The sequence below is a fragment of the Stegostoma tigrinum genome, chromosome 33 (assembly GCF_030684315.1).
Source record: "Stegostoma tigrinum isolate sSteTig4 chromosome 33, sSteTig4.hap1, whole genome shotgun sequence".
Taxonomy (NCBI): Eukaryota; Metazoa; Chordata; class Chondrichthyes; order Orectolobiformes; family Stegostomatidae; genus Stegostoma; species Stegostoma tigrinum.
In genome coordinates this window covers 121,124-137,694 of record NC_081386.1, presented here as the reverse complement: position 1 = coordinate 137,694, position 16,571 = coordinate 121,124, and the positions used below count along the sequence as shown (strand labels likewise).

Here is a 16,571-nt window from a genome sequence, read left to right as displayed (position 1 = left end):
TTTTTATCAATATTTACTATGGATAAAGACAAGGAAGCTGTAGACCTCTGGGAAATAAATAGTGATGTCTTGAAAAAAGGACCAAAAACAGAAGTTGCTGGAAAAGTTCAGCAGGTCAGGCAGCATCTGCGAGGAATAAAATCGGAGTTAATGTTTCCAATCTGGTTACCCTTCCTTAAAACCCAAAACCGGACCTGAAATATTAACTCTTATATTTGTCTTCACAGATGCTGCCAGATCTGCTGAGCTTTTCCAGTAACACCTCTGTTTTTGTTCCTGATTTACAGCATCTGCAATTTTTTTGGTTTTTAATTATGCCTTGAAAAAGGTCAACATTACAGAAGTGGTGGTTCTGGATGCCTTAAGACACAGAGATAGGTAAACCCAAGGACCTGATCAAGAATATCCCAGGTCATTACAAGAAACTAGGAAGAAGATGACAACGGAAATTTGATCAGATGGGCTGATTGGCTGAGGACTGGCAGATGGAGTTATCTAGATAAATGGGAGGTGCTACGTTTTGGTAGGACAAATCAGGGGAGGACTTATTAGTTAAGTGGAGTATCTTGACAGCATTATCGATGAGATGTCCACTGTATATTTCAACCGATTGAAGTTCAGAAGCTGCTTTGAATGCATTATTTTATTACTTTTCATGGAATTTGGCTGTCACTGTCCATCGCTTCCCATGCCTATTTGGCCTTGAAGTGCATAATTTGCTTGCCCATTTTGGACCACAGTTCAGACTGAACCACATTGATGTGATTTTGGTAAGATATGTAGACTAGACTAGGCACTGATATCAGATTTCCTTCAATAACTAATATTTGAGAATGTGAATGTAAATGTGAATTTAATGTTTATTATTATTGAGATTCATTTTATTAAAATTTTTTTCATGTAACTTTGAATTTTACCAGTGCCATATTTGAATATGAAGACATGACCCCAGAGCATTGTCCTTGACAAACGGATAACACATCCGGTAGTAGGTCCACTAAAGAAAAAAAAACTCCTCGTGAAACGCATTTTTGATTGCATTGTCCTGGGAATCACTATTCAGGAAAATCATGGATCAAGTTGCTGTCAGATGATAGAGAACACAGGCCATGTCAATAAGATTCAGAAGTTGAGGGAAAAATTGTCCTTCATTCAAGGAAAGCGACTCCCCCTTGCAGGTTCAGGCTGAAATTAAACAAGAATCTGAAATAAGACTACTAGAATTATTGAAATCCATCACAACATCAACACAGCAAAAGCAACATTTGATGGAGTGGGGGGTGGGGGGAAGAACTGTAAAGTGATCAATGTTACCATGTACTGTAAACAACTAAGATGCAGTTTAGACCAGCAGCAGTTAAATATTATTTTGTACAGTTCAGACCTGATGTACAGTGAACTGCAGGAATTTGGAAGCTAATTGAAAGGAAAAATGAAGACAGATGTTTGGAGGATCTGCCTGTTTTCAATGGAGCGTATATTTGAAGGTAAAATGCAATCACACTCAAGAGTCGGGCCTAAAAGTTGCATTGGATAGCATGGGGTAGAGAAACAATCCAGGCAGTTACAAGCGTAATGGGAATGCTTGTAGTGTTTTGCCGAACAAAAAAACAACGATAATGTACTGAATTGATAAGTGAGTTAAGAAATAAAGACAGCTAATTATGAGAACGGTAAAATAATGTGAATGTTCAGAGGCTTGTGAACAGGTGCTGATGGTCATATCAAGGTAATTTGAATGCAATTATCATCCAGTATTGGAAAATAAAAACATGCAATTCCTTTGTGTAGAGCTGGATGAATACAGTAGGACAAGCAGCTGAGGAACAGGAAAGCTGATGTTTCGGGTCGAGACCCTTCTTCAGAAATGGGGAGGGGAAGGGGATTCTGAAATAAAATAGGGAGAGAGGGGGGAGCAGATAGAAGATGGATAAAGGAGAAGATAGGTGGAAAGGAGATAGACAGGTCAAAGGGGTGGGGTTGGAGCCAGTAAAGGTGAATGTAGGTAGGGAGTTAGGGAGGGGTAGGTCAGTCCATGGAGGACAGACAGGTCAAGAAGACGAGATGTAGCTAGTAGGTAGGAGATGGGGGTGGGGATTGAGGTGGGAAGAATGGTTAGGGAGGCAGGGACGAGCTGGGCTCGTTTTGGGATGTGGTCAGAGGAGGGGATGCTGTGAAGTGCCTAACCATTTCTCCCACCTCAAGCCCCACCCCCATCTACACTCACCTTTACTGACTGCAACCCCGCATCTTTGACCTGTCTGTCCCCTCTCCACCTATCTTCTCCTTTATCCATCTTCTATCCGCCTCCCCCACTCTCCCTATTTATTTCAGATTCCTCTTCCCATCCTCCATTTCTGAGGAAGGGTCTCAGCCCGAAACATCAGCTTTCCTACTCCTCTGATGTTGCTAGGCCTGCTGTGTTCATCCAGCTTGTTATTTTTCTTGTTATTTTTCTTCCTTTGTGTCTTGTTTTTCACAGAATCGACACAATATGAATTAAGCAGACGTTAAATGATGTGATGGCTGAATATTCGAGGGTTTGACGTAATTCTTGTCATATGATTACAGCATCTACTTGACTTGATTGGCAGTATTGTCCATCTAATTAAGTATGTTTAATTTAAATGGAAGTTTATTTGAAAAATATGGTTTCACACACTAATTTGCCTTCTGCCGATTACATACAAGATATTAATCCTTGCTTTCTTTTGAATTATGATTATAAAAAAAGAAATTCTTTTGTTTTAAAATATAGGATCATGAGTCTTCATCCTTCTAGGAACATAAGTACAGACTTCAGTTCTTTTGGAAAAAACCCGTGCAGTCATGATCAGACAACCTACAGATTCTCTCACAATGACAGCCCACCATCAAAATACGCACAAGGACAGTTCTACTGACACTCAAGAGTAGCAAAAGTGCAAGACCAAAACGCACAGGGCAAAAGGAGGCAGTTTGGCACATCGATAAAGGGTCTAGGCCCGAAACGTCAGCTTTCGTGCTCCTGAGATGCTGCTGGGCCTGCTGTGTTCATCCAGCCTCACATTTTATTATCTTGGATTCTCCAGCATCTGCAGTTCCCGTTATCACTTGGCACATCGATCCCGCTCCACCATTCAAATAGATTATTCCTGGTTTGATGTCCTTTAAGTCCTCTTTATTATCTTACATCCATAACTCTCAATTTCTTTACTGAATACAAAATCTGACTATCACAGTCTTGAATATATTAATCAACTTTTACAGCACTGCACAGATTGACTATGTTGTAAAAGAAGCTTCTCTCTATCCAGTCTTATATTGGCAACCCCTTGTTCTGAGACTATGCCTCCCTGTTTCTTGGCACTTTCACAATTTCAATCAGGGTAACCTCCTTCTAAATTCTATTCAGTAGACATCCAACTGGGTCATTGTTTTTTTCATATGAAAATTCCTCCACACCCTTCGGTCAAGCAAGTGCATTTTTCTTGGAGAGATTCCAAAGCAAGATGTAGTGAAACACACACATTAATATTGTCCATGGTGATTGACGCAGTAACAAAGGTCTACAAACACTGAATAGCAATACATACAGACTCACAGGGAGGAAATGAAAACAGTAACAATTAGAGCAGCAGAATGGAAACACAAAGACCTGTTTAGTAGAGACTGGTGGAGGAGAGGAATTAACAGCAGAAAAGGAATGAGTGTAGCAGAACTAAAATTTGGAATAGTGCATAGCACAGCAACAGAGTACCGATAAACAGTGATGGAATGGGAGAGGATGAAACAACATACGGGAGTCAGTGGGTTAGGGGCGGTATAGACTATTCACTGAAACCACATTGCAGATGGAGTTTTACATAATGCACTATCTACTGATTCATTCCAACATAAGAATGCAGAGTTGCAATGCAAACCTACAACTGGAAAATTCTCCTAAGTTCATGCAAGAATGGTGGGAACTGTGTTTACCTTCAAAAGCATTACAACCTATAATGACTATAATGATAGGTCGGTTAACAAATCATGCAGATTTTTGGATTTATTTTAAAAAAAGGAAGCAGAGAACAAAAACAAGTACGTTGCATTAAACTAGTGCAAATTAATAGTTTGGCTTCAACTGCAATATTGTGCCTCCTTTCTTTAGAACAATCTGAAGTCAAAGTGAAACTTAGTCATGCCAGGCATTTGATGGCTTCTTGACGGGGACCTCATTTAACATTGGCACTACATCCGGAGAACAAAGAACAAAGAAAATTGCAGCATGCAAACAGGCCCTTTGTCCCTCCAAAGTTTACACCAACATGCTGCCCCTCACAACTAAAACCCTCTTCCCTTTTGGGGACCGTATCCCTCTATTCCCATCCTATTCATGTATTTAGCAAGACGCTCTTTAAAAGTCACTATCATATCTGCTTCCACTACCTTCCCCCAGCAGTGAGTTTCAGGCACCCAGCACACTCTGTGTAAAAAAAAACTTGCCTCGTACATCACCCTTAAACCTTGCCCCTTGCACCTTAAATCCATGGCCACTGGTAACTGACTCTTCCACCCTGGGGAAAAGCTTCTGACTATCCAGTCTGTCCATGCCCTTCATGATCTTGTCGACCTCTATCAGGTTACCCCCTCAACCCCCGTTGTTCCAGTGAGAACAACCCAAGTTTCTACAACCTCTCCTCACAGCTAATGCCCTCTCTACCAGGCAACATCCTGGTAAATCTTTTCTATACCCTCTCCAAAGCCACCACATCTTTCCAATTTTCCAAATGCGGCCTAACCAACTAGGAAGAAAGTTGAAATGTAGGGCCTCAAAACGGTAGTTATCTCAGAATTACTATTAGTCAGAGTAGAAACAGCAGCGTATATAGGATGAACATTTGGCTAAAAAGATGGTGTGAGGAGAGGGGTTTCAGATTTGAGGAGCATTGGGATTGATTCTGGGGGAAGTGAGATCTGTACAAACTGGATGGGTTAGACCCAGGCAGGATAGGGACTTATGTCCCGGGGAGTGGGGGGAGAGGAGTGATTACTTGGTTGGGGAGAGGGAGAGTGAAGGTGGGGGGGCAGGGTGTAGGAGAGGGGAGTGGTTACCTGACACTGTGGTTTAAAGTGGCGTGGCAGGGGAAATCTGAATCAGAGGAGATAGAGTAGATACAGAAATTGAGGGAAAGGCAGAAACCAAGGGCAAACTTAACTAAGAACAAGCAGGGGAATTCTGCCTCAAAGAGCAGGAGAAGTGGTCTGAAATGCATGCGTTTCAACGTGAGGAATATGATAGGCAGAACTCAGCTTTGGATCTACAACATTTTTGTGATTATGGAGACATGGCTGAGAGAGGGGCAAGATTGGCAGGTTTAGGATGTTTTAGGTATGTTAGAAGGGGGTTGTAAAAGTGGTGAGGGAATTACACTACTGGTAAAGGAGTATCTCACAACTGTACTTGTGAAGCGAGGCAATATGGGTATAACTCAGGAGTAAGAAAGGTGAAATCACAGTGCTGGGGGTATATGACAGGCTTCCCAACAGCCAGCGGGAGATAGAAGAGAGAATATGTAGACAAATTTTCAAAAGATGTAAAAACAGCAAGGTTGTTGTGGTAGGAGATTTTAACTTCCCTGATATTGACTAGACTCACTTGCGTGAGGGGCTTGGATGAGGCAGAATTTGAGAGGATCATTATGGAGGGTTTCTTGACACAGTGTGTAATCAGTCCAACCATGGAAGGGTACTGGACCTGGTTTTGGGAAATGAGCCTGGCCAGATGATTGACATTTCAGTGGGGCAGCATTTCAGGAGGAGTGACCATAAACCATGAGTTTTAAGTATTCATGGATAACAGCAGCCCATTGGGTGAAGGTGTTACACTCGGTGGGTGAGGTGGGTGGGTGATTACAGCAGTTGATTAGAGCTCAAGAGCAACATATTCCTCGAGAATGAATGATAGGGTACGGCAAATTACATGAACCTAGGATGACCAGGAATGTTATGACCATCTACATACCTTCCATATCTCTACCCTCCCTTCCCTATTTACTTCAGAGCTCCCTTCACCCTCCCCCATTTCTAAAGAAGGGTCCCAACCTGAAACACCAGCTGTCCTGTTCCTCTGATACAGCCTGGCCTCCTGTGTTCGTCCAGCTATTCCTTCTGTTATTTCTGACTCCAGCATCAACAGTTCTTACTATCTCTGAGCCAACGTTGTCCCATTGTTTCAGAAGGGTAGCAGGGACAAGGCAGGAAATCATAGGCCTGTGAGCCTCATTAAGATGTTGGGAAAATCATTGAAAATGATTCTTAGGGACAAGATCTATATGCAATTCGAAGTAAATGGGCTTATGAGCAATAAACAGCATGCACTGAGTGGGGGAGGTTGTGCTTCACTGACTTGATCAAATTTTTGAGGAGGTGACAAAGATGATTGATGAGGGAAAAGCAGTTGATACTATCTACATGGACTTCAATAAAACCTTTGACAAGGTCCCTCAAAGCAAACATAAGAAAAAGGTGAAATTGCATGGTATCAAGGGTGAGCTGGCAAGATAGATACAGAACTGGCTTAGTCATAGGAGACAGAGGGTAACAGCAGAAGGATGCTTTTTGGAATAGAGGGTTGTGACTAGTGGTGTTCCACAAGGATCGGTGCCAGGGCCTCTGCCGTTTGTGGTGCACGTAAATGATAGCCAAGTTATGCTATAGGTTTATAGAATTTTAGTTAGGCCACACTTGGAATATTGCATGCAGTTCTGGTCGCCACACGGCCAGAAGGATGCGGATGCTTTGGAGAAGTTTCAAAAAAATACTACCTGGGTATAGAGGACTTTAGCTATGATGAGAGCTTGGATCGACTGGGTTTGTTTTCACTGGAACACAGGAGGTTGAGGGTCAAACCTAATATAAGATTGTGAATGGCGTGGATAAAGTGGAAGGTATGAAGTTCTTTTTTCCCAGGGTGGAGGGATCAATACTGGGGACACAGGTTCAAGGCCCGGTGTGGGGATGGGAAGGAAGCTTAAAAGAGATGTGCGAGGCACATTTTTCACACAAAGGGTGGTGAGAGCATGGAATGCGTAGCCAGAAGAGGTGCTGGAAGCACCTGGACAAATACATGAATAAGAAAGGAATTGAGGGATACGGGATCATGTAGTGAAGACAGTTTTGGTACAGAAAGGCAAAATATGTCAGCGCAGGCTTGGAGGACTGAAGGGCCTGTTACTGTGTGGCATTGTTCTTTGTTCTATCTAAATCCGTGCATTAACTGATTTATCATCAAGCAACGTACCAACACGCTGGAGAGCTGTTTCATTTGATGTTATATAAAACAAAATTATCCTGGTGTGTTACACACTGTAAAACCTTTCTCCCCCTTTATAATGAAGTATCTCTACCAACAAATCTTTTTATTGAATTGCTATCCACGGGAATAGATCATGGGAAATCCACTGACTAACCTGGGTTCAAGCAGTATCTTGTCCTCTTTGCAAGCTCAAGGAGTTTTCGCCAAGAGAACACGCTCCTCTCTGATTTCCAGTACAGTTTGCAGTGTCTGGTTCATCATCACCAGGTTCTGATTCTTGGATTTCTCCAAAGATACAGAAGGTACATATTAACATAGTCAAACAGCAAGCCAAGCCAACAACACAGCATATCATGCATCAGTATTCAGGCCTGAATCATGGAGAAGTGAACTAAATGGGATTGTGAAGCTTTGACTTTGGAACTGAATTAATCATAAACTTCCAACTGGAGAATCTGAATTAAAATTTCTCGGACATAAATCCAGACAATATTTTCACAGCTCCAGTAACCATTCAAAATTCCAAAAACATGTCTGTACATCTATAATACCATTCACTTATGCAAAATGTACTAAAACACTGGCTGAGCAAGCATTCACATACTACAAATGATAAAATTCTTTTCTTTCTCCATTTCAAATTTTTAAATTCAGCAGTTTAGCTAAAATGTTAATAAGCTAACTCAGCTGTCTCTGGGGCAGATTTCATTCTGTCACTTGGAGCTTGAATAGGGTGTCAGACAATGTTGATTACTCTTGAAGCTTAACTAATACAAGTCATCTCAGCTCGATTTAAGAGGACCTGTTAAAGCTTCCTGATTTTGCGCTTCGAATGGATGGAAAGGACAGCCCAAGTAAATATATCATTCAGGGATTTAGGAGGCAGAGTGAGAATTCGGTGCAGAGGGGAAGACGTGCTTTGTTTGCTTTTTTGGCACATAGTCTGTAAGTGCTTACCAAATAGGATAAATTTAAGCCCCAGATTGGTGACCCAGTACAAACCAGAGTTCATTGGTTTATAATAGCCGCAATGGGGTTGAGTCGGTAGTTAGGAAGGGAACTGCAACTTTGGCATTCATTTTGAGAGAATTAGAAGAAGAAGCAGAGACTTACTTCAGAGGCTATATAAAACTTCTTCAGCCAGAGAATGGTGAATCTATGGAATACGCTGCCACAGAATGCTGTGGAGGCCGGGTCATTGAGTATATTTAAGATGGAGATAGATGGGTTCTTGATTGTTAAGGGGATCAAGGGTTACGAGAAGCAGGAGAACACGGTTGAGAAACTTATCGGCCATGATTCAATGGCAGAGCAGACTCGATGGGCTGGAATGGCCTAACTTCTGCTCCTATGTTTTATAGCTGCATATTTAACTATCCATTTTAGGTAACTTTCAGGCTGAAGGTAAATAGAATAGATATTTACAAGTTATGAACTAAAAAAAAAAGTAATTTTTAAAGAAAACAAATTAAAAGCAATGTATTTTAGATCAAGGTGCTGGGCTAGGCAATGTGCTGTGCCTTCATGATGTGAGAGCTGGTGGAGGTTCACAGTGAGCACATCTATAGCAAGTGTTAGTAACTAAGATTTTGGAGTAGATCCGTAGCTCGGGTTGTGGGTGTTGGAGTTGGTTGGCTTGCCGAGCTGGTTTGTTGCTTTGCAGACGTTTCGTTACCGTGCTGGGTAACAGCCTCAGTGCAGCCTCCGATGAAGCGTCAGTGTGTTTTCCTGCCTGGTTTTTAAACTCTGGAGTCCATTGAGATGGATTGCCTGGTTTTCTTTTACAGTAGAATGCATATGGGGTTGAGCTCAGAGTGCACTGAGGAAGTTACCAAGCATGGTAACGAAATGTCTGAAAAACGACAAACCAGTTCAGCGAGCCAACCAACCTCAACAAGTGTTACAAAGAACAAAGAAAATTATAGCACAGGAACAGGCCCTTCAGCTCTCCAAGCCTGCGCCGATCCAGATCCTCTATCTAAACCTGTTGCCTACTTTCCAATGATCTGTATCCCTCTGATTCCTGGTCATTGATGTATTTGTCTAGATACATCTTAAATGATGCTATTGTGTCCGCCTCTACCATCTCTGCTGGCAATACCTTCCAGGCACCCACCACCCTCTGCGTAAAAAACTTTCTTGCACATATCTCCCTTAAACTTTTCCCCTCTCACCTTGAAATTGTGACCCCTAGTAATTGAGTCCCTTACTCTGGGAAAAAGCTTCTTGCTATTCACTCTGTCTGTACCCCTCATGATTTTGTAGCCCTCAATCAGATCCCCCCTCAACCTCCATCTTTCTAATGTAAATAATCCTAAACTACTCAACCTCACTTCATAGCTAGCACCCTCCATACCAGGCAAAATCCTGGTGAACATCTCCTGCAGCCTCTCCAAAACATCCACATCCTTTTGGCAATGTGGCAACCAGAACTGTATGCAGTATTCCAAATGTGGTCCTAGACAACTGTAACGTGACCTGCCAACTCTTGTACTCAATACCCTGCCCGATGAATGAAAGCATGCCATATGCCTTCTTGACCACTTTATCGACCTGTGTTGCCACCTTCAGGGTACAATGACCTGAACACCCAGATCATGGGGCAGCACGGTGGCTCGTGGTTAGCACTGCAGCCTCACAGCGCCAAGAATCCGAGTTCGATTGCAGCCTCAGGCAACTATCTGTGTGGAGTTTGCATGTTCTCCCCGGGTGGGTTTGCTCCGGGTGCTCCGGTTTCCTCCCACAGTCCAAAGCTGTGGAGGCTAGGTGGATTGGCCATGCTAAATTGCCTGTAGTATTCAGGGGTGTGTGAGTTATAGGAGGATGGGTCTGGGTGGGCTGGTTCAAGGGGCAGTGTGGGCTTGTTGGGCCAAAGAGCCTGTTTCCACACTGTAGGGAATCTAATCTCTCTATGCATCAATTTTCCCCAGGGCTTTTCCATTTACCATATAGTTCGCTCTTGAATTGGATCTTCCAAAATGCATCACCTCGCATTTGTCTGCTTTGAACTCCATCTCCCATTTCTTCACCCAACTCTCCAATCTATCTATATTCTGCTGCATTCTCTGACAGTCCCCTTCACTACCTGCTACTCAACCAATCTTAGTGTCATCTGCAAACTTGCTAATCAGACCATTTATATTTTCCTCCAGATCATTTATGTATATCACAAACAACAATGGTCCTAACAAAACTGTGGAGCACCACTGGTCACAGTTCTCTATTTTGAGAAACTGCCTTCCACTACAACTCTTTGTATCCTGTTGCCCAGCCAGTTCTCTATCCATCTAGCTTGTATACCGTAGACCCCATGTGACTTCACTTTCTCCATCAGTCTGGTAAGACATGAACTTCCCTGCACAAAACCATGCTGCCTATCACTAATAAGCCCATATTCTTCTAAATGTAAATAAATCCTATCCCTCAGTACCTTCTCCAGCAACTTCCTCACTTCTGATGTCAGGCTCCCCGGTCTATCATTACTTGAATTATCCTTGCTACCCTTCTTAAAAAAGGAGACATCATTAGCAATTCTCCAGTCCTCCAGGACCTCACCCATGCTCAAGGATGCTGCAAAGAAATCTGTTAAGGCCCCAGCTATTTCCTCTCTTGCTTCCCTCAGTAGCCCGGGATAGATCCCATCCAGACCTGGGGACTTGTCCACCCTAATGCCTTTTAGAATACCCAACACTTCCTCCTTCCTAATGCCGACATGACTTGGAGTAATCAAACATCTATCCCTAACCTTAACATCCGTCATGTCCCTCTCCTCATTCAATAACGATGCAAACTACTCATTAAGAATCTCACTCATTTTCTTTGACTCCTCGCATAACTTCCCCTCTTTGTCTTTTGAGTGAGCCAACCCTTCCTGTAGTTACCCTCTTGTTCCTTATGCATGAATAAAAGGCTTTGGGATTTTCCTTAATCCTGTTTGCTAAATATATTTCATAACCCCTTTTAGCCCTCTTAATTCCTTGTTTCAGATTGGTCCTACTTTCCTGCTATTCTTCCAAAGCTTCGTCTATTTTCAGTTGCCTAGACCTTAAGTATGCTTCCTTTTTCCTCGTTGTTACTCTCACAATTTCACCTGTCATCCATGGTTCCCTAATCTTTCCCTTTCTATCCCTCATTTTCACAGGAACATGACTGTCCTTCACTCCATTCAACCTCTCTTTAAAAGCATCCTACATATCAAATGTGGATTTACCCTCAATCAGCTGCTCCCAGTCCATATTCCCCACCTCCTCTCGAATTTTGCTATAGTTGGCTTTTCCCCAATTCAGCGCTCTTCCTTTCCTCTCATCTTTGTTCGTCAGTATTCTAAAACTTACGGAGTTGAGATCACTATTCCAAAAGTAATCCCATATGAAACTTCAACCACCTGGCCAGGCTCATTCCCCAATACCAGGTCCAGCATGGCCCCTTCCCGAGTTGGACTGTTTACATACTGCTCCATAAAACCTTCCTGGATACTCCTTACAAATCCTGCTCCATCTAAACCCCTATCACAAAGTGATTTCCAGTCAATGTTGGGAAAATTAAAATCTCCCATCATCACCACCCTGTTGCTCCTAAATTTTCCCACAATCTGTCTACATATTTGTGCTTTTATCTCACGCTCGCTATTGGGACACCTGTAGTACGGCTCCAACATTTTTACCACACCCTTCGTGTTTCTGAGCCCTTGCCAGTATTGCCTCACTGCTCGAGTCCTCAATAGTGCACTCCTTCAGCACAGCTATGATATCCTCTTTGACCAGTAATACAACTCCTCCATTCCTTTTATCTCCCTCTCTATCCCACCTGAAGCATCTATATCCTGGGATATTTAGTTGCCGATCTTTCCCTTCCCTCAAACAAGTCTCAGTAATAACAACAACATCGTACTTCCAGGTACTAATCCAAGCCCTAACTTGATCTGCCTTAGCGTCTACACTTCTTGCATTAAAACAAATGCGCCTCAGACCACCTGTCGCTTTGTGTTCATCATCTGCTCTCTGCCTACTCTTCCCCTTCGTCACACTGACTTCATTATCTAGTTCCTTACAGGCTTTAGTTACTACCTCCTTACTGTCCACTAACCTCCTCATTTGGTCCCCATCCCCCTGCTACATTAGTTTAAACCCTCCCCAATAGCGTGAGCAAAAGCAGCCCCGACAACATTGGTTCCAGTCCTGCCCAGGTGTAGACCATTCAATTTGTAATAGTCCCACTTCCCCCAAAACTGGTCCCAATGTCCCAAAAATCTGAACCTCTCCCTCCAGCACCATCTTGCAATCCACTCAGTTATCCTGCCTATTCTTTCATTTCTGCTCTGACTAGCATGTGGCATTGGTAACAATCCTGAGACTACTGCCTTTGAGGTCCTACTTTTTAACTCAGCTCCTAACTCCCTAAATTCTGCTTGTATACCTGTTTTGGAGGGAGATGACCGCAGGGGACACCTGCACTGCCTTCGTGTGTTTTTTTCTGCCTTTTGGTCACCCATTCGCTTTGTCCCTCAGCAATCCTAATCTGCAGTGTGACCAATTTGCTGAACATGCTATTCATAACTTCTTCAGCGTCGCAGATGCTGCAAAGTGAGTCCATCCACAGCTCCAGAGCCATTATGTGGCCTAACAGAGCTGCAGCTGGACACACTTCTTGCATGTGTAGGAGTCAGGGACATCAGCCGTGTCCCTGAGCTCCCACATTGAGCAAGAGGAGCAGTTAGTTTCTTGAAAAACTCTAGTTCAGGGTTGCTGAGTGGTGATCTGAGCTTTGAACATTGCAACACAACAAAGATGGGGAGATTTACTTGGATGCTATATTTCAGCCATGCAGTCACACCCCTTAGATTAACTACCCTGAATTCAGTCAGTTGCTAGGGACAGCAGGATGAGAGTGCAGTTAGAGGGACTCAGGGGGTAACACTGAAAGAGTTTGAACTTGTCTAACAAGTTTGAGATTATTTCTTCCAGTTTGGACATGAGTTTTGTGTGGATATGGGTTAATTCCAAGCAGGTGGGACTAGTTGAGTTTATGATTATGATTGACATAGACTGTTTGGACCAAAGGGTCTGTTTCCATGCTGTATGAATCTATGACTCCATTAAGAGATGAGCAATGTGGCCATGGTATTGTGGTACAAGAAGCCATTCAAGACGGGAGAAGAAAAGGGAAATGTAGTTGTAATTGAGTCAGGGGAATAGATTCTGTTCTGTCACCAAAATTGAGAGTCCCAAGGTGCCCAGCATCAGAATCTCTCATCTGGGCAACAGAGGAACTGGAGTGAGGAAAAGATTGAAATGTCATGGTCCAGCAATATCGAAAGAGATTCTGTTGAGGGAATATGAGCAGCTAGGGACTAAATTTTTTAAAAAACCAAAAAGATAATAATCTCTGGATTAGTACCTGAGCCATGAGTTGATTGGCATTTGGTCAACAAGGTTAAAGAGGTAAACATGTGGGAGAAATGGGCTCAAATTCATGGAACATTGGCACTAATTGTGGGGAATGAGGGAGATGTTCCGATGAAATGAGTTCCACCACCATGCTGGGACATGTGACCTGGAGAATCACATTCCTAGCACTGTAAATAGTGATTTAAACTAAATAAGTAGTGGGGTAGGGTGGGATTCAGTTGCATGGAAAACTATGGGAAAAGTTAGAAGAGGGGGAAGCTAAGGAAGGATTAACAATGGTTCCAGAACAACTGATAGGACAGGAGAGTATGGAAAGAATCAGGAATCTAATTTGAGGCACAGAAGAGAAGGAGACAACTATGAGAAGGAGGGTGGTCGATGCAGGACTGAGAATGGTGTATTTAATACACAAAAGATATGAAACAATGTAAATGAGCTTGTAGCACAGTTTGAAATTAGCAGGTATGATTTTGTGGGCATCTACAGTGTTCAGAGGATGAAGCGTAATTTACTTAAACTTACAGAATACTGAGAGACCTGGACACAGTGAATGTGGAGAAGATGTTTCCAGGAGAGACCTGAGGGTACAACACCAGAGCGTAGGGACAACCCTTTGGAACTAGGATTAAGTGGAATTTCTTCAGCCAGAGATTGGTCAGTCCGTGGAACTCATTGCTGAAGACGACTATGGAGGCCAAGTCATTGAGTATTTGAAGCCAGAGGTAGATAGGTTCTTGATTAGCAAGGGGATCAAAGGTTACAGGGGTAATGCAGGAGAATGACATTGAGGAACATATCAGCCATTATCAAATGGCGGAGCAGACTCAGTGGGTCGAATGGCCTAATTCCACTCGTACGCTTAGGGACTTAGTGTTTTATGTGTTTTTCTTTAAATTTTGTTTAGAGTGAAGGAGGTCACCTTGCATTCTTCATAGAACTATAAAATAATCTGTCCAGTTGGCTCATCTCTCTTTAAAGTAGTGTCCTGCCATTAATGAAAGAATACTACTTAACTTAATTGCTTATCTTATTTTAGAATACTATTCTATGATATGGAGACAAAACTACACACATTACATTACTTTAGGGCTGGTCTGTGTCAGTTTCCAAAATCTTATTATTCCCGCACTCAAATTGTTTTACAATGAAGATGAAAGTTGCATTAGCCTTCCTAACTCAATGCAAAACAAATGCATTTCACACAACCATATGTCCTTGATGGAACACCAACATCTATACACACCCTGTAAAAAAAACTCACATCTACCAAACTCATTTCTCTCACCAAAATTCTATACACACACTTTGATATCTCTACACCCCTTGGCTCAATGCCAATCTCTTGTTTACAGACCTGTCATTGTGTCAGATATAGGGAAACTCCTTCGTTCTTCTTTATGCGAGGATACTTTGGAAGGCTGTAAAGACAACAGAATATCATTTAGTATTGGTAACATCCATTTGGCATCTGTAATTGTTATAATTTGAATTTGTTGAGTTTCCCAAGTTTAGTTCAGTGTTGCTGTACTCTAGACAACATTAACAATTTGAAGAAATATTGTTAGTTCAGTAAACATAAGATAATGAAGTTAAAAGTTCATATCAGATCCATTTAAGGTCCACACAAAATGACACCTCTTATTTTCTTTTCACTGCTGATTTCCTCAAATCTCTAGTTCAAATTTACTGTTTCATCCTGTTATCAGTCAGAATCCAGTTAAGGCATGTGGGGAGGCTTTGATATTCAATTTCTGAGGAAAAGCTGCTGTGTCCTTGATATTCGGAGATAATGGAAACTGCAGATGCTGGAGAATCCAAGATTATTTGGCTCAGTATTAAAAATCTATACATTATTACATTAGTTTTCAGCTTTTATTATTGGAATTTATTTCTAGAAATCAGGCAGTCAGCTTCTAAGCAATGTAATACTAGGAGAAAATATTACACAACGAGCACAAGAAATACTAAAAATGGCAGTTTACATATATAATGTAACAGTTTTGATTTGGAAGAACATTATGTCAAGGTACATCTACAGTTAGAAATAAATTGACACAAAAGAATAAACACTGTAAACGTGGCAGAGAATGGCAGAGAAGCACACAGTCACACTGCTAATATTGCGGAAGCAATATGAGGTTCACCTCCATACAGTAGACACAGTGACTGTTGAAATGTGTGCACACTGATCCAAGTGAGTGCATGCCAAATGACAGTTAGTAACACGTCCACACATTGACCACATTGAGTGGCACATAGTGAAGCACTGAACACAGTGACGCATTCACGAACATACAGACACTGGTTATGGAGAAGAATGCACTTAGTTCCACACTAATCAATAAGACCATAAGACGTACAACCAGAAATTTGCCCATTCAGCTCATCAAGTCTGCTCCGCCATTCAATCATGGCTGATAAGTTCCTCAACTGCTTTCTCCCCATTACCCTTGATCCCCTATCTATCTCAGTCTTAAATGTACTCAATGACAGAACAGTAACTAACAGACACACACAGATTGCAATAGAAGATGAGGAGATAAAATTGAGGGAATCAAATTCAAGAACAATAAAAAAAAAGAACTGCAGCTACTGGAAAGGAAAAACCAAAACAGAAATTGCTGTAAAATCTCAACAGGTTTGGCAGTATCTGTGAAAAGAAACCAAAGCTAAAATTTTAGGTCCCGTGACCGTTCATCAGAACTGATTGCAGCTGGAAAAAGGTTAGTAGATTTGTTGAAAAGGGGGTGTTTGAGGAGGGAGGATTAAAAGGTAGGTGGAGATGGAGTCCAGAGAGATAGAGAAATCAACAGTTAGTCAGACGAAGGAATGGGTAAAGATCAGCATGAGAGAATAAATAGCTGCTAACGGGCACCATGAATAGC

The 16,571-nt window shown here is 42.1% G+C and overlaps 1 protein-coding gene across 4 annotated transcripts in view; it reads right to left on the bottom strand.

Annotated features, from left to right (window-relative positions):
- Positions 1–840: 840 nt before the first annotated feature.
- The window catches only part of LOC125467113 (protein phosphatase 1 regulatory subunit 1A-like), a 76,676-nt gene continuing 60,945 nt past the window's right edge, over positions 841–16,571 (bottom strand). For 2 of the 4 annotated variants that reach the window (XM_048562533.2, XM_048562534.2), the window contains exons 4-6: positions 15,041–15,104; positions 7,434–7,564; positions 841–1,185 (exon numbers count right to left, since the gene is read on the bottom strand). In XM_048562533.2, coding sequence (XP_048418490.1) covers positions 7,440–7,564; positions 15,041–15,104 — 189 coding nt within the window. In that variant the 3' untranslated portion in view covers positions 841–1,185; positions 7,434–7,439. The remainder of the gene's footprint in view (positions 1,186–7,433; positions 7,565–15,040; positions 15,105–16,571) is intronic. The other 2 variants (XM_059639258.1, XM_059639259.1) reach the window with 1 other exon arrangement.